The sequence below is a fragment of the Cajanus cajan genome, chromosome 9, assembly GCF_000230855.2.
Source record: "Cajanus cajan strain Asha chromosome 9, NIPB_CcT2T_4, whole genome shotgun sequence".
NCBI lineage: Eukaryota > Viridiplantae > Streptophyta > Magnoliopsida > Fabales > Fabaceae > Cajanus > Cajanus cajan.
This window is the reverse complement of record NC_138525.1, coordinates 20874325-20897066: the sequence shown is the minus strand read 5'-3', so window position 1 is coordinate 20897066 and position 22742 is coordinate 20874325. Positions and strand designations below refer to the sequence as shown.

At 33.8% G+C, this 22742-nt stretch overlaps 1 protein-coding gene across 3 annotated transcripts; it reads right to left on the bottom strand.

Moving 5' to 3' along the window:
- Nucleotides 1–1567: 1567 nt before the first annotated feature.
- Nucleotides 1568–21940, bottom strand: LOC109817110 (HEAT/U-box domain-containing protein). 3 transcript variants are annotated; one of them, XM_083063796.1, is made up of 16 exons: nt 21647–21940; nt 21462–21582; nt 21053–21115; nt 18848–18925; nt 16702–16793; nt 15564–15666; nt 14055–14207; nt 11366–12018; nt 10758–11232; nt 9632–10161; nt 7256–7943; nt 5661–6342; nt 4357–5390; nt 3773–4231; nt 2800–3030; nt 1568–2476 (listed from the first exon to the last, which is right to left on the bottom strand). In XM_083063796.1, the coding sequence occupies exons 1-16, from the start codon at nt 21700–21702 to the stop codon at nt 2249–2251; spliced, it is 5646 nt and encodes a 1881-aa protein (XP_082919922.1). In that variant the 5' UTR covers nt 21703–21940; the 3' UTR covers nt 1568–2248. The 3 variants fall into 3 exon arrangements, with proteins under 3 accessions (XP_082919922.1, XP_020237904.2, XP_020237911.2); XM_020382315.3 differs by lacking the exons at nt 16702–16793; nt 18848–18925; nt 21053–21115; nt 21462–21582; nt 21647–21940 and having other exon boundaries at nt 15574–16695; XM_020382322.3 differs by lacking the exons at nt 15564–15666; nt 16702–16793; nt 18848–18925; ... (1 more) ...; nt 21462–21582; nt 21647–21940 and adding an exon at nt 15343–15365.
- Between the last annotated feature and the right edge of the window lie 802 nt (nt 21941–22742).

Here is a 22742-nt window from a genome sequence, read left to right as displayed (position 1 = left end):
ATCAGTTATACTAGCGATCATAGCATATACTTATATATGATTGTAGGTGTTTACTTACAAGCTTAGTGCGTTAATATGCTGACCTAATTAGGCAATGACCTTCTTACAGAAGATTCATTTCATTCTAAAGTCAGTATATTTTTTTTCAATAATATCATTTATATAACTATTTACCTATTTTACCGGTAACTAATCCCCATAATGAGATAATTTACATTGATAACAATAAATAACAATAAGTATGTTTAATGCTAATTCTCCTACTTTGTAGCCAAAACAGGCACCAGCTAGATGTTTTAGTTAATGATTCAAATCTTCCTATCTGTTCCTATATATGGCACAGCAGATAGTTGCATTTGAAGTCTGTTAAAATTTGTTATCATTTGGCTGGGTGTCCAGCAGATACTATCATCTTCCCATCTTGCTCTATTATACAATGCCCTCTCCCTTTACAAGTCGCTTCAAATGTTTTAATTTTTTTCAATGTATATATTATTATAAGAGTTAATCACCTATACACTACCAGTGTAAAGTTTTTTATATTAGCAGTCAATCAAAGTCGTTAATAGTATCTTTTTTATTTTAGTTTAATTAAATGAATAGATGAAAATATACTATTAACAGCTCTGATTAATTACCAGTGTAAAAAAACTTTACACCAGTAGTGTATAGGTGATTAACTCTTATTATAATGATCATATCTTTTAACTTTAACTTGATATAAAATCATGATAAAATGTCAATAATCAACAGATAAACATTTGACAATGAAACTAATTACAACTTTTATAAAATTAAAAGACTATAATCACAAAATTACAAATTAAGAAACTAAAATCATAAATTAAATAGAGGAAGGATCAATTTACTCTAAGAGTAAGTTTAGTTCTACTTCGTTCAATAACTCATATTTTACATTAAGTTTTAATAATTCAATTAATAAATTTAAATTTTTTAATACATAAATTAATTCCGCATTTTAAAAAATTAAAAATTATTTAATACTTTATTTTATTAATTTAAATTGATAGATAATTATAAAATCATTTTATATATTAATTTAAATTAATGAAACAAATTATCAAATAATTTTCAAACTTTTTAAAAATTTACAAACTCACTGTGCATTAAAAATTTTAAATTCAACAATTGAATCATTAAAATTTATTATAGAACATAATTTATTAAATAAAATAAGTCTAAATAAACTTACTCCTAAAATAAATGAATCCCTTCTCAATTAAATATTATATGAGACTAACAATGTAATTTAACCAGTAATATTATATCTTCTTTCAATATCTCCTTACAAGTCTTAATACTTTATAAAGAAAATAAAATAAAATAAATACATTAAATATATTGAAAATTTTAATATTTTCTTCATGTAATGAGAATAATCATTAAAAAACAGGTGTAAGAAATTGAATTAATCTTTATTGATTTTTAGCCATTACTCTTGCAACAATGATTAACAAATTTGACAATTCTAAAAACACACAAATAACAAAACTGCCGTTAAAATCTAAAATGCTTTTACCCTAAAATAAAGCAATATGCAAACCAATGGTCAATAAGCATTGCTGAATCATTGTATTAAATTTTGCTGACAAAAAATCCAACGTGTGGACAATGCATACTACGCATCTGGTGAAGAGAACTCGCTCAGTCACTCTTCAATGTTCTCGTGGTTAATAAAAATAGTCCCTGGATGCACAATTACTCATATTCGGGCAAATTTTGCTTCACTACTCATTAGTGATTCCATGGACAATATAAATAAACTAGATGTACAAGCTACTATGATTCAGACAACCTGCTTTAATCAGAACTAACCTCTAAACAGAACAAAAACACTGCAAAACATTAATTATTACAACCATGGGGCATGGGCAAAGAAATCTAACCAGAGAGGATAAATTTTACACGACAAAGGAATCGGATACACTTCTCTCGATAAAAAATATGATATACCCTTGTTGGATCGTTGCCGCAGAACCGCTGTGTCCATCTTCCTTTTTAATTTCAAGGAGTTCAACGCTGTCTGCTTAAAATGAACTTGGCGGAGAAAAGAATCTAGAATCATGTTTGTTTCCTTAACCAGTTGTAGTTTGCAAGTCATCCCTGCCTTAATCAAGGGTTGATTCTCAATGCTGGAAACCAGTGTTGATTCTCGTATGCCGAGACATTCTCTTCATCCACTACTTTCAGTGCAAAATTGGTAAAAGTCGTCACTCCAGGTGTAACCTTAGAACGGAGATTGACACAATGGGCAAGATGATTTGTGAGAAGTTGAAAACCATTTATAAAGGCAAGCAGAATGGAATTTGTGTTTGCATGTCTTGCAAGCAAGGCGAGGTAGACTGTGGTTTGTGGTGTGGATTACACTGTAACAGATTGGGCACTCCTCAACACCTTCAAATTCTTTATCAAAATTGCGCTTCCAAATTCCTATAGCTTCTGCTAAAGCTCCATTCTGCAGGACCATTAAAGGAATTTTTAACTTTAGTGCAAACCTTCTCTGACATTTAAATTAGTAATTCTCACATTGATCCATTGTCCACTGAATTTTACAAAGGTTTATAGCATTTAGCAATACTGGTATAAACTAAAAAAGTAGTCAATCAAAGGAAAGCATTTTTCATGGAACTGTTACGTGAATTAATCATGCAATGCATACAAAAGAGTAATTAATACGAGTTCTGACTCTACATAAAGTTAATTCTAGGCATTTTGCAAAAGTGGACAGCAGAAGCCAACTACAAAATGTAAGACTGAACTAAATCCATAACAAATTACCTGATTACGAACAAATAGCATCATCGACATCAACCATTTCCTTTGCTTGGTCTCACTTATCCCAAGGCTCCTTGTACAATCAACATCTACAGGCCTTAGTGGATAAGATGCAGGGAGACGAATGACTAGATCCATTCCTGTTTCATCCTTAGTGTAAGTAGCAACAATCTCATTTGCTGATTTGCTTACACTAACTGAGAAATTCTCATCACGAAAGTTGGCTTTCTTAATCTGCATTGGATATGATAGGCAGATATATATATCAGAACTACGCTATTCATACATCAATTGCATGCCACAAAAAAAAAAAAAAAAAGACCAGCCAAAGCCTTTTTTCCCACTAGGTGGGCTGGCTACAAGGATTAAACAATGTTGTTGGGTTCTTGCATAAACAAAGTGTTCAGAACTTCAGATACACCATCTAGGCCACACAAAAACAGATCCTCTGTAACTATGACATGGATTCTATGTAATGTTACAGCACAAAATATAGTTGGCAGTTGCACTCTATGAAACACTAAATAAAAATTTACAGATATGCAAGCATTGAAGTTCTGAATCTTCACCCATATAACTTCCTTTATAGTCCTTGTTAATGCGACCCTTGAATGGGGCAGTAGAATCATAAGATGTTTACATATATAGAAAACAAGGTACTGGTAATGAATATACAATTATACATGCAAATTAGAATCCGAATATTGAGGGAACTACACTCAATCATGGGTTCATGTTTATAACAAGCATAGGTTTGTATTTTATAATAATACAAAATGGAAAGAGTGACCTGACTATCACAATACAACATTTAATTAATTTCTGCTTTTTTTCCTCATTTCCCTCTTCAACAAATATGTATTGATCATGCAACTCTAGGTTAAAAAGTTTCCACTCTTAGATATCGGATTCTGGTATTTCAACAAAATATTTATCAACAAACCAGTTCTTATGTGGACAAGAAATTACATGATACCTGAGACAATTCATTTGCAATGAGAGGAGGGCTACAACAAGTCTTTGTAAAGGATTCAATGACAGCAGAAGTGTTTCGATCACGCAAGTCACTAAACCAGCCACGTACATAGGCCGGAAGAACCTGGAGCATCAAACCATATATTGCTCCAGCAAGTGATGAAATTTTCTCCAATTTAATGGGCCATAGAGATTCCACAGAAAACAAGAGTGATCCGGTTGTGGTGGCACAGGTTGCAGCACTTGAAGCTTCTGATAAGACACCAGAAAGCTCTGCATCTTTCTTCTTCAGACTCGGAACCATGAAAATCTCTACAGGAATATGCTGAAAAAGGCAATCCAAAATAGCTGGAGTAGCAGAGTCTTGTATGTACTGGATCAGTCTCTCCCTCTGAGATGATGATGAAGGTAATGAAAGTAGATGTGATATCAACAAAGACCAAGCAAGGAAGAGATTTACCTACAATATTTTTTGTAGATCATTACCACGCACAATGAAATGGCAAAGTAAATGGATAAATAAACCTTAAAAAAAATGACATATGAAGCACAATTTAACTTAATTCCCATATAAAGCATTCTTACTCGTTGGTGTGCAAGTAAGTCTGTTTCAAGAACCTCCAAAGGTGCCCTTTCTACCATGAAAGATAATTCCTCTTTCAAATGGACCTTTTCTTCTATTGACATGTCAAGACGGCTGATATCCTCATCATTAGCAGCATGTATGTTTGAGTTACAAGCATTATCTTCAAGGACAGCAATTCTTAAAACAGGTTCATTTGAAAGAACAAAATATGCAGCAAGCTGCAATAAAGGAATTGGCTTGGAAGTAAAAAGTATAGCATACAAAGAGCTAATAGACCCTTTCCTTAGTCCCCAAAATTCAACTGATTTCACTGCTTTATCTCTAGCTTGTGATGAAGAATTAACAACCCCAAAGGCTACCAAATTCCAGAAGTGGGTATATTTAAACCGTGACAAAGCAATAACTGATGCAGCTTCTTTGTAGCATGCATTTAAGATCGCCTCAGAAATGCCAGTACAAAACAGTAGGCGAAGGACACCCTCAAGAATCCGATCTTTAACAGAATCCAACTTTTCTGATTTAAATGTACTTAAATAATCTCTTTCTTCAGCTTGTTGGTGTTTACAATGCTTAAGGAGAAGTAAGAAAGACAAAAGGGCATTTTCTGAAATCTTTATGGGAATAGGATCTGAAATCAAAATAATTTTCTCAATTTTCTGACACATCACATTTAAATTATCAGATGAACTATCAACAAGACCATTTATATTTTCAGCTACATCCTCCATCATAACAATTGCTGATTGAATCCAACACCTTAGGTTAGACAACAGAAAGTCCCAATCTTCTTCACTGAATTCACTCCAGCAATAACCTACTGAAACAATCATAAGTTTCGATAGCAGTATCTGTACCACTGTAAGCTGGTTGAACATAGCAGATCCACCAGAAACATGCCTTTGCTTCTGGAATAATTTATAGAGAAGTTTCCTTTCATCAGAACTGATGCTTCTCGCTGGTTTTAATGCTTGAGGACCACCTATTGTGCTGAAAGGATAACAGGCAATCACCAACTGAAGCCAATCTTCCATGTCTACAAGAGTCACAAGCAATTTCATTAATACCATACATTACTCGTAGTCTCTCGTACCAAGTTTTCTTTTTGTTGGATAAAAATTATTCATGGTAACAGTTACAACTATACAAACTGAACAATTAGCACTATAACAAAAAAGCACATGCCATATACACAGGCATACACAAAAAATTTAGTGAAATCTCTATCCTACTGATAAAAATGTCTATTCAGGACTAATTGGTGAATTAGCATGTGGTGTTTTGATCTGAAGAGAGAGAAATTTACCTTCTCCTGTTTTCCATGTGACCAAAGGTGGAAGACTTAGGGCCCTCTCCAGCCAATCTATCATAGTGTTTTTCACGAATTCCTCTGCTAAAGAACAATGTTGAACACCCATACCAGGCTCCGCATACCCATATAATGGTTCAAAAAGTATATTTATAAGCATAGGTAGAATCTTAAGACAATTAGTATTTACTGCTTCACCAAGAAATAGTTTATTCACAAGAAGTTCTATCAGATTCAATGACTTCTCTGGCCCCCATATTTTCTCTTCGAACAAAGCAGACAGAAAGGAAAGAAGTGCTCTTAAGAATGGTTCTTCAACACCTTCCACTTCATCAGCTGGAACTGGCCACATACTGACTGAACTTTTTGTGCCATTGCCTCCATAAACAAGGGAACCATCAAGCAAGATGCTTAATGTTTCATCTAACAGGCTTTCCTGGATAGAATTACTTTCCTTGGCATAAGCACTCAATAAAGGTAAGAAAGAAGACATAGCACTGCTTCCTGGCCATCTCCACGTGCACAGGATTTCAGCAGCTAACCAAGCAGAAGATGCAACCTCTTGACTTTTTTCAAGCAAAGATGGATTAGGCATTTCACACCCAGCAATAACTCTATCAATCCCAATTTTTGAGATTAACTTGTCAATTAAAGCTACAAAATTCTGGCTTCCTGAAGCCTGCATTTGGTATAAATTGGTGGTTAAAAGTAGCAACTCATTTTCTCTATATATTGGGCAGGAGATTTAACTACATGTTACATAAGTAAGCCATAACTAGCTTCATCAGCACATAAACCATTGTTTTGGAGGCATTAAGATTTGTTTTGAGCATTCACAAAATAAATATTGAAAAAAGAAATAGCAAGAATTCTGACTATACTCTAAGAGTCTATAAAATCCACAGAAGTCTTATATGCTATCATGGTTTGTCCCCTGGTGAAGCCTCCTACTATAGCTCAATAAGCTATAACCACATTGATGTAGTCTTGCAATACATTTTATTGGGAAAAACCTAAATTCCACATCGACTAGATAAGACAATTAAAGAATATATAAGTGAGATATAACTCTTACCTTACAAGTTGATTTTGTAAGGTTGATTAGGCTCCTAACCCACTTTCTAAAATGGTATTAGAGCTATCTAGATCCACTCTCAAAGGACCACCTACCATCGATACATGCACCAAGTCCAATATTGTTGGACGTGAGGAGGTGTATTGGAGAAAAACTCAAGTCCTACCTATCCTAAATCATTTATAGGGCCACCCACCATTGATCTACGTACCAAGTCCAATAGTGTTGGATGTGAGGGAATGTATTGAAAAAAATTCAAATCTTACATCGACTAGAGATAAAACAATTAAATAATATATAAATCGGATACAACTCTTACCTTACAAGCCAATTTTGTAAAGTTGAATTAGACTCTCAATTCACTTTCTAAGACATTTGTTTCCAATACATATGGCAAAATAAATAACACAGACCATTCCATTAATCCATTCTATTTTATAAACAACATTGTATATTCAAAAATAAAAGATAAACTCACAAATATTAATTGAGACAAATAACCAAATATGTCCCATACCTTTGTCCAGCTAAAATTTGGAACTACAAACACAGGCCACAATTCATCCTTACTCAGGAGATGATGTAGCAGATTTTGTTCATCATTTTCATCCCCACAGATACGCTCAAGAACTTCAAGCACCCATGTACAGCATAATGATGCAATTTTGTCATTAATAAGTCTGTCTTCAGCAAATATTGCAGATCTTATTGACTGAATTAAGATATTTGACAATCTCTTGCGGCTATCTGAGCAAAGACTTTTCAAAAATTGATCATTTAACTTGTTACAGAAAGCACACACATTTTCACCAAATGTTAGCCTGGCCTTAGTTTTTGCCATTGAATTGTCATCAAGTGAATCATCCACAGCTTTACTTAAACTACACTCCCATTCGATGAGAAAAATTGTAGATAAAATTCCTGATACAAGTCCACTTTCCCCATCAAGAGTCTTCAAGCTAAAGAAACTACCATCAAGTATCTCAAGAGCAAATTGAGCTATCTCAACAATGTTGACAGAATTATCAAGTTCTACACAGATCTTTGAATCATTTCTTAACATAGAAGCTGAATTCTGTACCCAAAAGAAAGGTGAAACCTGAACAAAACTGAGTAACTTCCTGAAAATCTCCTCATAGATGAGAATCAATGCATTTCTGGACAGAAAAGATGATCTTCCTTCTGTTAAACCACCAAGAAGAGAGCTGCAGGTCAAAAGCATAAGATCAGAGTGAAGACTACTTAACTCAAGTCATCAATCTTGTATTTCTCTGGGAAAGGGATCAAAATAATATTAAGTACATATCTATTCAACTTCATATATTACACTTCCTTACCAGCTATACATATGTCTCTTTTTCACATAAGCCTTAGCAGCTTCAGATGCATATTATCCATCTCAATTTTCAGACATTGTAATAAATTACAAAAAATATTCACTTACCTATATCTTGCATAGTTAGCTGCAGGTTCATAGTAACGATGATGCTTAAAATGGACTGTTTGAATTAGCATTTTGCTCTTACACATCAAAAGAAAGTAGGTTTGAAACATTTTGTTAATTTTTCTACAATAATTATGTGGATCCTTTAACTCCCACCATCTAATATTAGAAAAGTAAGCTGTTATCGAAGTCTAACCACCACAAATCCTTTTCTCCAAGAGACAACAAAGCAGTAGACTCAGTCAATTGAATCCTCCCATGATTTCCTTTCCCTCATTCCCAAACCCACCCAACAAAAAATATAGACTCAGTGTTAGTGGCAGTTTTGTCATGAGACTTGATTATTGTTGGAAATCCTACATCGGTTAGAAATAAGACCATAGTAGTGTATATAAGTGAAGAACAATTCTCACCTTAAAAGTTAATTTTGTAGGGTTGAGTTAGGCTTCAAACTCACTTTCTAAAATGGTATCAGAGCTTATCCTAGCGTTTCTTGTTGTTAGGCCTATTGTGCCACCCGCTATTGAACCACTCGCAAATATCCAATACTACAAACTTTACACTCAACATGTCCAGTCTCAACATGAAGGGGGGGTGTTGGAGATCTCAGTTCAACCAGAGATAAACCCATACTAGTGTATATAAGTGACGAGTAATTCTCACCTTACAAACCTATTTTGTAGAGTTGAATTAAGTACCAAACCAACTTTCTAAGAATTATATACAAACATATGGATACACAATACAAACACGTACATAATCACGCCAATTAGCAACATGTAGCCACCTTATGCATTTCATTTCCCATCCATTTTTTTCCTTTTGCTTAAATAAATGTTAGTTTCTGAACTATTTGAGAATTTTTAATTAGTTCCTTATACTTCTAAAGTTTGTTACCAGTGAACTTATAAATCATTTCTAATTGGCTGCTTGCAATGGGATTCCATCAAAGTTGGACAAAATAATTTGATTCTTGTTAAAGAACAAGGACCACCTTGAAACTCCTAAATAGTCCAGAGACCAAATCACTAGTTTGATATTCAGTTGGTCTGTGAACCACTAGGAAAATTTCAAAAAAGTCTTTACATTTAAATAGGGATCAAGAGTATTCTTTCTAACTTCGACAGAACACTAGCCCAGAGACACCTCACAAACTTATAAGGGCCTTTTTAAAAAATCCTAAATAATATACGGACCAGTAGATTAATTTAACCCTTTTTTTTTTCCTTTCCATTTTAGCTAGCTGTATCCAATTTCAAAAATTACTCATCTGTTCCATGCAAGATATGGGGATCAAAGATCGAAATATATGAAGGTAACAGGACTTTGGGTTTAAGGAAAAAAGAATGTATCAATCATATTATTGAAATGTTTAGTTTTAAAAGGTAAATTCATAAAAATTGCAATACATTACTTCATCATGCCTCTGAAAATTTTGAACTAACATACCACATAAACTGCACATGAGAAGTGCTAAAAGGAGGCAGAGATCGAGAAACAGCAATAGCACATGATTCAAAATATTCATGATGCCAATCTTCAGCGTTACAGCCTTGTCTATGACTGGAACCATCTTTCACCTTCCTTTTCATACTCTCACCCCTTGCTTTTTCAAGGAGCATGGCCAATGTTGCTGCATGGTCAGCATCCAGCAACCCTGGTTGGAACTCTGAATAATGTTGGCCAATCACATAGTTGACAATGAAAGACCATTGTTCTGAGAAATACTCATCATCCAGCAGTGCCAACAACAACTCTAGCCTAGCACTGGTTGAGCAACTATTTGACTGCAGACACCAAGGAACAAATATATTCTTGAATATTTGCATAAAGTCTTCAGTTTCCCCTACTTTATCCCCATCATATGAAAGATGACTAGAAACGTGACTTTTGCCTTTAATAAAGACTTCTTCAACAATCATCCGTGGTCCAAATATTGAAACAGCAACTGACAGAAGTCTCACAGTATCTGGTGAATCCTGATATTTAAGAAACAAGGTGAGTCTGGAAAAATATGGTAGAAAATATCATTTCCTTTTAAAGTAATCATTTGAAATTTATATGGTTTAACAATACCAAAACCCTATGAAATTTTAGATTCTATTTTTCAAATGGATAATCAAGAACAGTGGTGACATCATAACTGATTCCCATATATTGCTGTTTCAATTATTTATATTTTAATTGCTTATAGAATCAATCTTTTTGATGACCCAAAAAATATAATCTATTTTGTTTACCACTTGTGTCTAGATTTTAAAAATAACTTCTGTTCAAAAGACCTAAAAAAAATCTACAGAGTAACAACAGAGCGCATCAAACCCAGATTCATTTAAAGAGACTAATTCTATGCATAGATAAAATATAAACAAGTATACCAGAAAACTATTACAAATTGAGAAAAAGTAGGAATAGAAACTCTGTTCTGATTAAGATGAAATTATTAAATATACTCGATAAAACAGGTGTGATGTGTCAATATCAAACTTCTCATTATCCAAGCAATAATTAAAATCACAGAATAGAAGTAACATAGACTAAAGTGTCAAACAAGTTTGTAGAATTATTAACTTACAGAAGATCTAATGATTGAAAAAGACTTCGCCAACATTGGTCCCACAATATAGCCCAACGGCCAAATTGCACCTTTCAGCACAGCATGTTTCTCCAGCAATAACATGAACAAAATGATTCGTTCAACAACGTCCACATTACCTTCTTGCTGAAGGGCACCCATGCAATTGTCCTCAAGTTCCTCAATGAAAACAGATAGAACATTGCTATCCAATATATAAATACCTAAAAGGATTTCAACAAAGCACTTCCCCAATTCTTGCAAATAAGGCATTGGATACTTCGTATTTAGCAAATCCATCTTCTTGTTATGAGAAATAGTTTCCTCTGATGAATCTGTTGCTTTTCCTGATTTTATTATGTCATTAGCTTTCAAGCTTCCAGCTGTAAGGAAATCCTTCCATAAAATCTTTACAAGAACATTATCAACAAGAACAACTTGGAAATGACTGATTGAGTCTCCTCCATCATTATATCTGATACAAGCAGAAGACAGGTTTAAAAACAGGGACAAGGAACACAAAAAATATTGTCTTTTGCAGGTGTAGGGCACACAGAAATGGAGTAAATAGGTCCTACACAACCAAAATTAAAAGAAAAAAGTTATACCTTGAAGCATTTTTCAATGACCAAAGAAAACATTCTTTCAGAGCCTGGAAAAATGTTAGTCTATCTGCAGATAGAGAAATTCTCCTTCCCACCCACAAGTTTTTGAAAAATTCAAGAAAAAACCTATCCCCTCCAACAGATTTAGGTGGCACACTGTCCAAGAATAAAACCAAAGCTGGATATGAAACCTGCTGGGAACCAAAGCAACCATTCCTAAGAAAAATCCAAAATGGATTCAGTATGCTTTTCTGAATATTTATGGAAGACCAACCATCTGGGAATTTTCTAGAGAAAAGTAATATTACATCCCACATTGAGGGATGACAAGTTGGATCCTTCTCATTGAAAGCACCAAGAATTGCACCAGAAACAGTTTTTATATTTGCATCATTAATAGCCTGTGGTATATTTTTTATTAAGCTCTTCAATACACTATAAGTAGCTGATCGAATAGTAGGCCTTTGTGACCTCAAGAAGTCTAGAAAGTATTTATGATCTTTGAACAGCTTTTCAGCAAAAGCAACAGCAGCCACCCTTGCTTTCGAAGCATGTTTAGGTTCAGTAGTTATGTTCTCAAAACCAGGTCGTTCTTGCTGTACACAAATTAAAACATCAAGAAGTGTGGCCAATGCTAACAATGTTGATGATATCACCTGTAAGATCAAAAGGGAGATGAAACTTCTGAAAAATGTATGGTCCAATAGGAAATTTGAAATCTTCTAATAGACAAGATCAATCAGATAAGATCAAAAAGGATGAGAATAGAGGATAAAAATTGAACTATATACATGCAGCAATCAATCAGATACTATTAGCCAAGACAAGAGGTAGACAAACAGACAAGAAGTGATTCATTTATGTGGTTATCTAGTTAAAAATCATATTAGTCCAAGAAGAGGAAAAAATGTGTCTAATTAAAGCAGGTTATACTTAAATCTCACCGAAGGTTGTCAGGATCACAATTTCACAATCTTACAATTTTTGTTATAACTAGTGGTCCCAATCAAGGTTGTCAATCTCGAGAGTTTACGTAATCTCGTGAAGGCTCCGTAAACTCGTCTCGTAAACTCGTAAGAGATTACTCAATAAACAAAATTATAAAAATAATTAAAAATTATATAATAATTAAACATTTTAACTTTATATTAAAGAGTAAAATAACAAATTATATTAATAATAAAATAATTTATTAAATATAGCAGGATTACACTATTCTAATTTATTTATATATATATATATAAATATTAGATAATTTATAATACAAATAATTAATAATATACATATAAAAATAAAAATATAACTATTTATACATTAAATATTTTTAATAATAAAAATTTATAGTAGTTAAACAAAATAAAAAAATTAAGAAAACAAAATATTTAAGGTCTTATATTAAATTTTGTATTACTTAAAATATTATCTAAATTATAATAATAATAATTAATAATTAATAAAGAGAGGTTACTTTCTAAAAAAAAAATAATGAAGTAAAAACCCTCTTAACCAAATCAAAACAAAAAATAAAACTTGGCCCATTTGGCCCATATTCCAACCCTAATTATTTTTCCTGCAATGCAACCCTTCCTCAAGCCGTCGCCGCTGCCTTCCCTCTTAGAAGAAGACAGATCTGCAAATGTCGGGGAAGACAGAGCCACTGTCAGAGAGGATAGATCGGCGGAGATTCGCCGGAGAGGAGAGGAGACTCGCGGAGGTGTCGCGCGGAGAGGAAAGGAGACGCGCGGAGGTGTCGCGCGAAGGAGGTGAGGCGCGCGGAGGAGGTGAGGCGCGCGAAGGAGGTGAAGCGCGAAGGAGGTGAGGCGCGAAGGAGGAGAGCCGTGGAAGAGGCGCTGCGGAGGTCTGGAGTGGAGAGGAGAGTAGGAGAGGTCTGGTCTAGAGTGAAAGTGCCCTAACACACAACACAAAACATGCGTTTTGTGTAAGTGGAAAAAAAAAACGGTGATCTCTTAATATCGGAGGTAGTCTCGCGAGTTTACACGAGTTTACCCGAGTTCACCGAGATTGCTCCGAGTTCACTAAAAAACGAGTTTACCTCCGAGTTGTACAGGTAAGCTCTTGTAAACTGTACGAGTTTACGAGTTGTCACTAGAGATTGACAACCATGGTCCCAATCATACCTTCTAACTCACTTTGGTGAGATCAGGATAGGATCTCATGGTCCGTATTACAATCAGTTTTCTAGATAAAATATTACTCAATTATTTTGAAAGTATAACGAACCACCTTAATGCAAATATAATAATTTCAGTAAAGGAGTTTAACGAAAAAGTCTGGTAAGGTAATTTCTTCCTATTTTTGGATAAATTCTTTTCTCCTTCTATGGAACCAAGATAGTTTGACACATTTAAGCAAAAGATTATATCAAAAACTTCAAAATAGATATCTGTATAAAAACAGTTTGTAATTATTTATCCAGTACCAGTCATACCATACCAGGAAGCAAAATAGTTATATAAACTGGTAGTAAGGTCTCTACCATAATTTTAAAATCCTTTCATCATAAAAGCATTAAAAAACAGATTATATAGTATTTGTGATACCAAAAGACACCCACTCATTATAGTTTATTATCTAGAACATACTCTTACTAAACTAAAAGCGGAACCAGTGCAAATCAATAAATCCAATACTTTTGATTTACAGGAATGTTAAAGTGATTCTCATTATATACCTGCTGGTATATCTCTTCCAACTCATCTGTGGCTGCAGCTTTGTCAGACAAATTTTGAGGTGTGAGTTTTAGGTTTTCTTCTAAATACATAAATATCTCTGTTGTGCATAAAATCAAAGCATCAAGTCTCTTTTCCTGAGCTGGAAAGGCTGCCTGTCACAATCAAACAAAGGATTAAAACAAATCTCAGCACAAATTTGGTAATAAAGCTGTGCAAGTACAAGCTTAAAATCCTTTCTGCAGAATATACCTAGGCAATTCATTTACTTACTTGAATGTGCAACAAAACACAACATACCTATAAACTATAATAAATAAAGGCATGCATTCTGACATCCATGTACATTTTTAAGATACTTTAAAAATAAATCTTACATGTTTCAATTTAAGCATATTAATACATTCATGTTTTTTCATGTAAATTATCGCAGCATATTTAAGCATAGCCTGGAAGTATAACTAAAGTGTTGGTGGAAAAGTACAAAACCTACTTTCATATTGCTAATCTCATCGTGCCATTTTGTAAAAGTTAAAAGTTTCCCAACGAAGTTGGGGTTGACATATTTTTCAGCATGTGAATGTGTTTAGAATGCATATGGGGCTGCATAGGAAAAACATTTACTCAACTTCAAAAAATATTGCCCATGATAATCAATTCAACATAAATCATATAGAACATATTATTCAAAGTAACTTGGGATTAATCCTTATCATTTTTTGAGCTAATATTTACACTGAAATACATAAAAAGAATAATTTTTCAGATGGATCATTGTTATCCTGACATCACAAACTGATACAATAGCTCAAAATAACCAACAGAAGCAAGGCTTGATTGTTGATTCGATTGGACTTGCAGCATGCCTTGCAAATCACATATAGCACAGGTCTAGGACCACTGCAACTCATTTCCAACACTAAACCATATATTCCTTATGCATCTATAAAAGAACTACTCAAGAGCAAGTACAACTATAACAATCCAGGATATGACACTACTATCTAGAAAATTTTACATCCTGGCTCACCAGAAAAAACATATATTTCAAAAGAACAAAAAAGGAAACCACTAAGACCTCTAAGATATGCTGTAAAACCAATAATAGCATCTTGATCTCACCACACCACTATTATATTTGAAGAACTATACCTATGAATTTATCAATTAACTGGAAAAATCTCAATTTACAGACACTTATTAATACTAAATAACAAATTCCAGAGAAAGCATTTACTTTATGGCTCTCTTTCATTCCAAAAGAAAACTATCATAAATTAAAGAAGATACTTGTAGATGTGAAACAATGGCAAATCACGCATCTCCCACACAGAATATAACAGTATGCTTCCAGACAGACCATTTGTGTTCCTGACAGAACCAGGTTAAAAACATATGCATGAATGAAACAACCAGTTGTAAACAATTTTACATATACTTTAAGCTAACCTTTTCCACCGAGATGAAAAGAAATAATATAGAACATAATTGTAATGACCAATGTAGCAAACCTGCAAAGACCTTTTTGCTGCCTGAGAAACTTCAGAAACTGGATCAAATTGAGAAAACCACCATGGTCCCATCAAAGTCTTCAAATGCAGAGCTAAATCTCTCCTGAGATGGGTGTGGGAAGGGAAATCAACTCTAAATCTCAGACTCAGACTACATGAATGATGTTCACTCCAACAGATCCAAACTTCAGGGAAGGATCAGAATTTGGCCAATTACACAAGTAAATAACTATATTTAATCTTATTCAACAAAATTTAGATGTTAGAAACTAGTTGAAATGCAATTTACCGCAGATAGGTACACTGTACACCAATTAAAAGAACTTTTTAATGCATAATAGGTAAACTATAAAGTCCCCACCAAGGGTGTGTTTGGGAAAGCTGTGAAAATTAAATTATTTCAATAATCAATTATATGAGGCATCGATTATTGTTATAATCAATTATAATCAAAATAAAACTTTGTCTGGGTAAATTTGCTGATAAGCTATTTTAAGATGTTTAGGGTTTGTTAGGGTAACTTTGTTTGGGTAAAATTAAATTATTTCACCAATCAATTATAACAAAAAAAAATCAATTTTTATATAGTAAATTAGCATAAATGGAAAAAAAATAAAAACTGCTGAGAAATAATCATAAGCTTCAAATTTTCAGCTTTATAAAAACATCTTATTTTTTCAGAAAAAAAAAAGTTTATAAATTTAAGCTATTGTCCCAAACATACAGCTTTTTTTTTTTTTTTGCAAATAGCTTTTTCCCACAAAAACAGCTCAAATTTGGGATTTTATGTTTCCCCAAACATGCACTAAGTAGGAACAAGGAAAAGGCTTTTGTTGTTATTATCAGGTAGATAAAATGTTGATACCTTGTCAAGAAGATGCTTAGCTTCTCCACAAACCACAATATAACCAATCAGAAAATTAAAATGGCAGAATTAAAACTAGTATGAATAGTAAGCATGCTACATTAGAGAACTATATCCCCAAGCTTTAAAGAATTAATTTGCAATTGTCAAATCAGATAAGCATGCACAAATGTTCGGCAACATATTTTTCAAATTTGCATGTTCAAATATTAAATTATACAATTGAGCAAGCAAGAAGAAGCACATATAAATGTCCCTCAGAGATGTTCTAACCCGACAGAAGTAACAAGAGCAGTCATGGTATCATGAGTGGCCCGCCTAACCTCCCTATTGTAGTCCAGCAACAGCCTTCTATATTCAAATGCCTACATAAGAACAATTAACATAGTGAAATATATTCAATAAGTATCTTCGAAGATTGACAAAAATGGATTTAAAATAAAAGGGTCACATCCACCATATAACAAAGATGCATGATAATCACAAAGTAATGGAAGTCAAATAGATCAGTAATGAATGTGTATTAAAGAACAAGACTTACACCTATTTAGGAAAAGATGGTTTGGATGTGTGAGAAGACCAATAGAAGCCTCAGTTAGAGAAGTTGATCAAATAAATGATAACCCAATCATTAGAGGGAGAAGAAGAATTGGTTTTTGATAGAACATGATGACATCATTTTACTCATGTAACCTCTCTAAATCATAATAATTTGTATTTATTTGTCCTATTCACTAACAGGTTACAAGCCTTAAAGTAGAACCTATCCACAGGTCAGGATGTGGAAGGATCCTTCTTGTGATCTTATAATGAATTGGGAGAACATGAGCCCCTTCCAACTCAAACCAAAGTGAGAGAACAATTGAAGCCATTTACTGAATACTGACAGCCTTTTTAAAGACTGCTAAATAACATAGGAAAGAGACAATGAGTAATTGGATCTTGAGTCTAGACTAACAAAGGAAACTGTTGTGATTCAGGAATTGTGTGTATTGTTGTACACATACCAATCTTATTTATAGAGTGAATACAATAAATGATAGAGATACTAATCTCTAATATTATGGAAACTAATCTAATCATATCCCTAATTGATAGTGAGGATAATAGCCATAATATATGTATCCACAATATCTGTAATATATTCACGATATCTGTAACACTCCCCCTCAAGCTGGAGCATATATATCATATGCACCAAGCTTGTTACAAATGTAATCAATCCGAGGTCCTTTAAGCAATTTTGTGAACATATCTACAAACTAGTCACCGGAGGCAGCGGTCAGAGGCGGCGATCGGAGGCGACAGCCACCTGAAGCGACGGTCGGAGTCAGCGACTGGAAGCGGTTGTAGGTGGCGACCGGAAGCGGCGGTCGGAGTTGGCTTCCAGAAGCGGCGACCAGAAGCAGCGGTCGGAGTCAGCGGTCGGAGTCGGCGACCGGAGGCGATGACCGGAGGTGGCGGTCGGAGTTGGCGACCGGAAGTGGCAGTCAGAGGTGGCAATCGGAAGTGGCAGTTGGAGGCGGCGACAGGAAGCGACCAGTGGCGGCGGTGTGACGACCCAAGGTGGCGGTCGGAGGCGACAACTGAAGGCAGCGACCAGAGGCGACGGTCGGCGGCGCGGCAACTGGCGGCACGACGACCGGAGGTAGCAACCGGAGGCGGCGGTCGGCGATGCGACGACCGAAGGTGGTAGCCACCGGCGCAGCGGCCGACGGCGGTCAGAGTGGGCAACCGGAAGCGGTGGTCGGCGGCGCAGCGATCGGAGGCGGTAACCGCCGGCGCGGCGGCCGGCGGCAGCCGGAGGTGGCAACAAGGGCCTTTGCAAGAAGAGAGAAAAATATATTCTAAAAGAAAAAACCTAAGCTCTAGATACCAGGTTGTGATTCAGGAATTGTGTGTATTGTTGTACACATACCAATCTTATTTATAGAGTGAATACAATAAATGATAGAGATACTAATCTCTAATATTATGGAAACTAATCTAATCATATCCCTAATTGATAGTGAGGATAATAGCCATAATATATGTATCCACAATATCTGTAATATATTCACGATATCTGTAACAGAAACAAATGCAAAATTATAGGACCTAAATCAATTAAGGTTTCAGGTTTCTACTGAATAAAAGCAAACTTGTAATGGAAATAGAATAAAACTCTAAGTGGGTAAACTTGACTCCGTTTTCAATAAATGATCATAATGATTTTATGTGATAAAAAATCTGATAATCTATGACAAATTGTTAGGCCATTGGCAGGAATGAAAATTCTTTTATTCTATAAGGGGAAACCACCACAAAAACGAACAATCTGTTTACTATTCAACATTGATATTCTTCATATAAAAGGTAAGAGAACTGATGCAGGGAATACAGAGACAAGCAAGTATATATAAGACAGAAATTTCCATACCCATTGGGGAACTATTAGAACAATTTCTTTTGCAGACTTTTGTTGAAGCAGCGCAGATAAAGCTGCCAATGCCTTAAGCTGTTTAAAAAACATTAAAAAAATTAAAAAGAAAAAATAAGAAGCCAGTGAGATTATGATATATAAGAAAATAGATTTATCAACAACCAAAATTCTTGTGATCACTGCCTAGTCATTACATCCAAATTAGATATATTTCAATTATGGATGACAAAATACTGGTAGAAATAATAAATGGACTCGTCATGATAGTCACAGACTGCAACAAACAATGTAAGGAGAAAGAAATCATCCATATATAGACAAGCTTCACCATGATGCCCCAATGATAATTTTATACATATGATTGAAATGTATTGGCAAAACGTATTTCTTAAAAATTCTTAAAATCACAGAAAAAAGATGAAACATTATTTTGACTATACACAAACAAGGATACAGATATATAAGGTGTACTCCATCAAATATTGTCTTATCATCCTATAAGTGAATTAGTATAGTTATCATAATACATGTTTAACAGCTTCAACCAATCATTATCCCAAAATATAAGTAAAACCAGGACTTCATCAATTCAATTGCGAAAAAGAGAAATTAAGGTAGTGCTTTTTATGGCATTTTTGGAGCTTAAAAACAACTTTAAAGCTAAAATAAAATATTTAAATTCAAAGTTAAAAAAATCTGCTTTTATAGAAACTCCTTTTCTTAAAATTCTGTTTGACTCAGTTTCTCCTTTCAAGGAGAAGGAAAGACCTAAAAGTTGGAAATAAAACACAATTTCACAACAAAAGAGCAGTTAGCCATTGTCCAACATAATGATAGTCCACCTCAAGCATGCACATAAAAAATAAAAAATAAAAAAAACATAGGAAGGATCAAAAAGGGCATTTGGCACCTCTAAAGTGGGAGATTTACCTTAGAGAATAAAGTGAGGATTATAACCATCAATTGAAAAATCGGTTGAGATGTAAGCTATATAATTCATTACACATGTGCATCTATTTAAACATAATCTCAAATGGATATAACTCCTCATTTCACTCTCTAGAGTGTAAAGGATGTAATGTTGTAACATATCACACATCTTGTGTGTATGCTATTGGATCCGTTTGTTTAAACTTTAAAAAGAAGTGTTTATAAACAAGTGCTTTTAAAAAAAATAAAATTTAAGAAGCAAATAGGAGTTGCTTCTTAAAAAAAGCAGAAAATTGTTTATTTTAAAAAAATAATAGACAAACATGTAAAAAAAAAAAAATAAGTGCTTATTTTATTTTAAAAAAAAACTTTTATAAGAAAAAAGTTTAAACAAACAGACCCATTATCTTTAGCTAATAAAATTATTATTTGCCTTTTCGAAAAACAAAAAAACCTTTACTCACTAGAGCAAACCCCTTACTTACTTTAGAGGTGTCAAATCCAAGAAAAGGACCCTATGTATTCTAGCAAAAGCCAAAGACACCACTTAACTGATACAATCCTAAAATTAATCACATGTATTATTTACTGTCAAAAGATATGCACATGAACGTCTAATCAAAAGGAGCAAGTGAATAAGCCGGCCATGTGGGGGATGTAAGAATAGAAAAACACAAGAAGTATGGAACGGATAAAAGTGAGATATCAAACAGCCAGGCTTTCAATCATCAGATTATGTTCAAATATCCAGTTCACCGTTAACAGACAAGCAAATCCATGATAGTCCCAGGGCATGGGCATGACCAAACAAACTCCAAAAAGGGAAACGGCAACACCAATCCCACCCACAGGAAAATTAGACATACATCCAAAATATCACATCATATGCACCATCTATTGTACAGCCATGTCTATGATATCTAACATCTTACATTCAAGGAAAAGTACCCAAAGACGATTATCATTGTCATTGAATTCAACTTCAAACAAACTCATAAGCTCCACATTTTAACACAGGAAGTAGCACCACCGTGATTCCAGAGAACAAAAATACAAAACGATACGGATCCCAATTTACACTTTAAGCATGCTTGCATTCCATATTCATATCTATGATTCTCTAATTGATAAAGAGGCAAATCCGCAAACTAGAAGATGAATTTTACAAGATGCATCAAAAGAGACATACAGAATACTATAAAACTAATTGCACTTGAGCATGTTACATATTCGTAGTCTCATGAATTAGTACATAATTTAACCCAAAATTACCTTAGTGGTGGGATCCTTCCTGCCTAGCCTCTTTAAGTGAACCGCAATCTCACTATCAACATCCTGCATGTCCGAAAAATCAACATACCGACATTATGAAAATGCACCCCAAAAAAAGAAACTGTTCAGTGTTCACAAAGCAACACAAACTGTCTAGCTACTCTCATAACTCAATTCCAAGCTGCAAGCCTGCAACCAAGTATTAAACTCCCGTAAAACAAACACGTGAAATGGAAGACACGGTCAATTCAAACACAGTTTATTCAAGCAGCACATGTAACTCGCAGCAGAAGCACCATTCCAAACAGTATATTAATAATGAACACAAAATCAGACCTAATTAATGCTCTACTATAACACCAATCATAAATAACACGCATAAAAGCAGCATGGAACTCGAAACACATACAACAAAGGGGAGAGAGTCCTCGGACGAAGACGGAGGATCGAGGCGCGAGCTGCCAACAAAACCACCGAACCCGACGGCGGCGGCGGCGGCGGAGCCGGAGGGCAAGAGTGAGGCGGCGAGACTGCAAGGAATAATAATCGATTAAACGACGTCGAAATTTGAATTTAGGTTTTAACGATGCCAACCTGCTACTCGAAGGGCGTGACTTGCTTCTGGCGCCTTCTCCTTTTTGCCTTCCCATTGTTCGTTGAAATGCGTATGCGAATTTCTTCTAATGAGGCGGCGCTGTTGTGTTTGTGCTCGCTCGTGCTGGAGCTACGGAAACAAAGAAGACCGAAGAGTCACCTTAGCAATGAATTGTTTCTACTACTGAATGAATATATATATATATATATAAGTGCTTGCGCGATGATGAGAATCGCAGAAACAATTGCGAGAAACGTCGAAGACGAGTTTTATGTTATGATTCGAAATTTTCCAAATAATTATACCAACACATACTCTGTGACAAGTAATCGATGATTTACTTTTTTTATTTTTATTTTTTAATATGAAATATTTATCTATTAAAAGTAGTAATTAATTTTTATGAAACAGTCACAAAAATGAAAAAATGAATATTTCTTCCAACATAATCTATTACAAACAGGATTCAACTTTTAACTACTTGACTAAGGGAATAATTGATGATTTATGATGTCAAGTGTGGTTTGTCCTATAATCGTGTGGAAATTATTAAATATAAATATTAATTAAATTTGGGTACTTAGTAATAAATAAATAAAAATATTTTTAAGAATTTATTTTTTTATTTTACTAAGTGACGTGGCCTTTCTTAATAATTTTATATTAAATACCTAAAAAAAAATTATTTATATCATTGTTTAATAATTAGTCTGATTATTATTTAATTTTAATCAATCCAAACTTGAGTTTTAAAATTTGAGTTGAAGAAATTATATCAAATTAATAAATATAAATATTAGATTTTAAAAAAATTATTACTTTTTATTTATTATTTAAAGTTTTAATTAATAACAACATATATATCTCAATGAACCTTTTCTTTTTTCTTTTTTTTTTACTTTCTTCTTTCTTAAAATATATAATTTCACTATTATTTGATAATGATACTTTTTTATTTCTTATATATGATATATTTTAAATTTTTAAAATACTAATACAATGTGTGAGAAATTTTTTAATTCGTTTAAATAAATAATGTAAAGTTTGTTTTAATATTTTAAAAATATAAATCAGAATCTTGAATTTAATTACTTT

What these genes read in the sequence shown, in the direction of transcription:
- LOC109817110 (XM_083063796.1), bottom strand. Translation starts at nt 21,702, where the DNA reads ATGGGAAGGCAAAAAGGAGAAGGCGCCAGAAGCAAGTCACGCCCTTCG. An exon ending in TCACGCCCTTCGAGTAGCAG is followed by an intron (nt 21,583 to 21,646) that starts GTTGGCATCGTT and finishes TATTCCTTGCAG; the next exon opens with TCTCGCCGCCTCACTCTTGC. An exon ending in TCTCATGTGCAGTTTATGTG is followed by an intron (nt 7,944 to 9,631) that starts GTATGTTAGTTC and finishes TTTGACCTGCAG; the next exon opens with CTCTCTTCTTGGTGGTTTAA.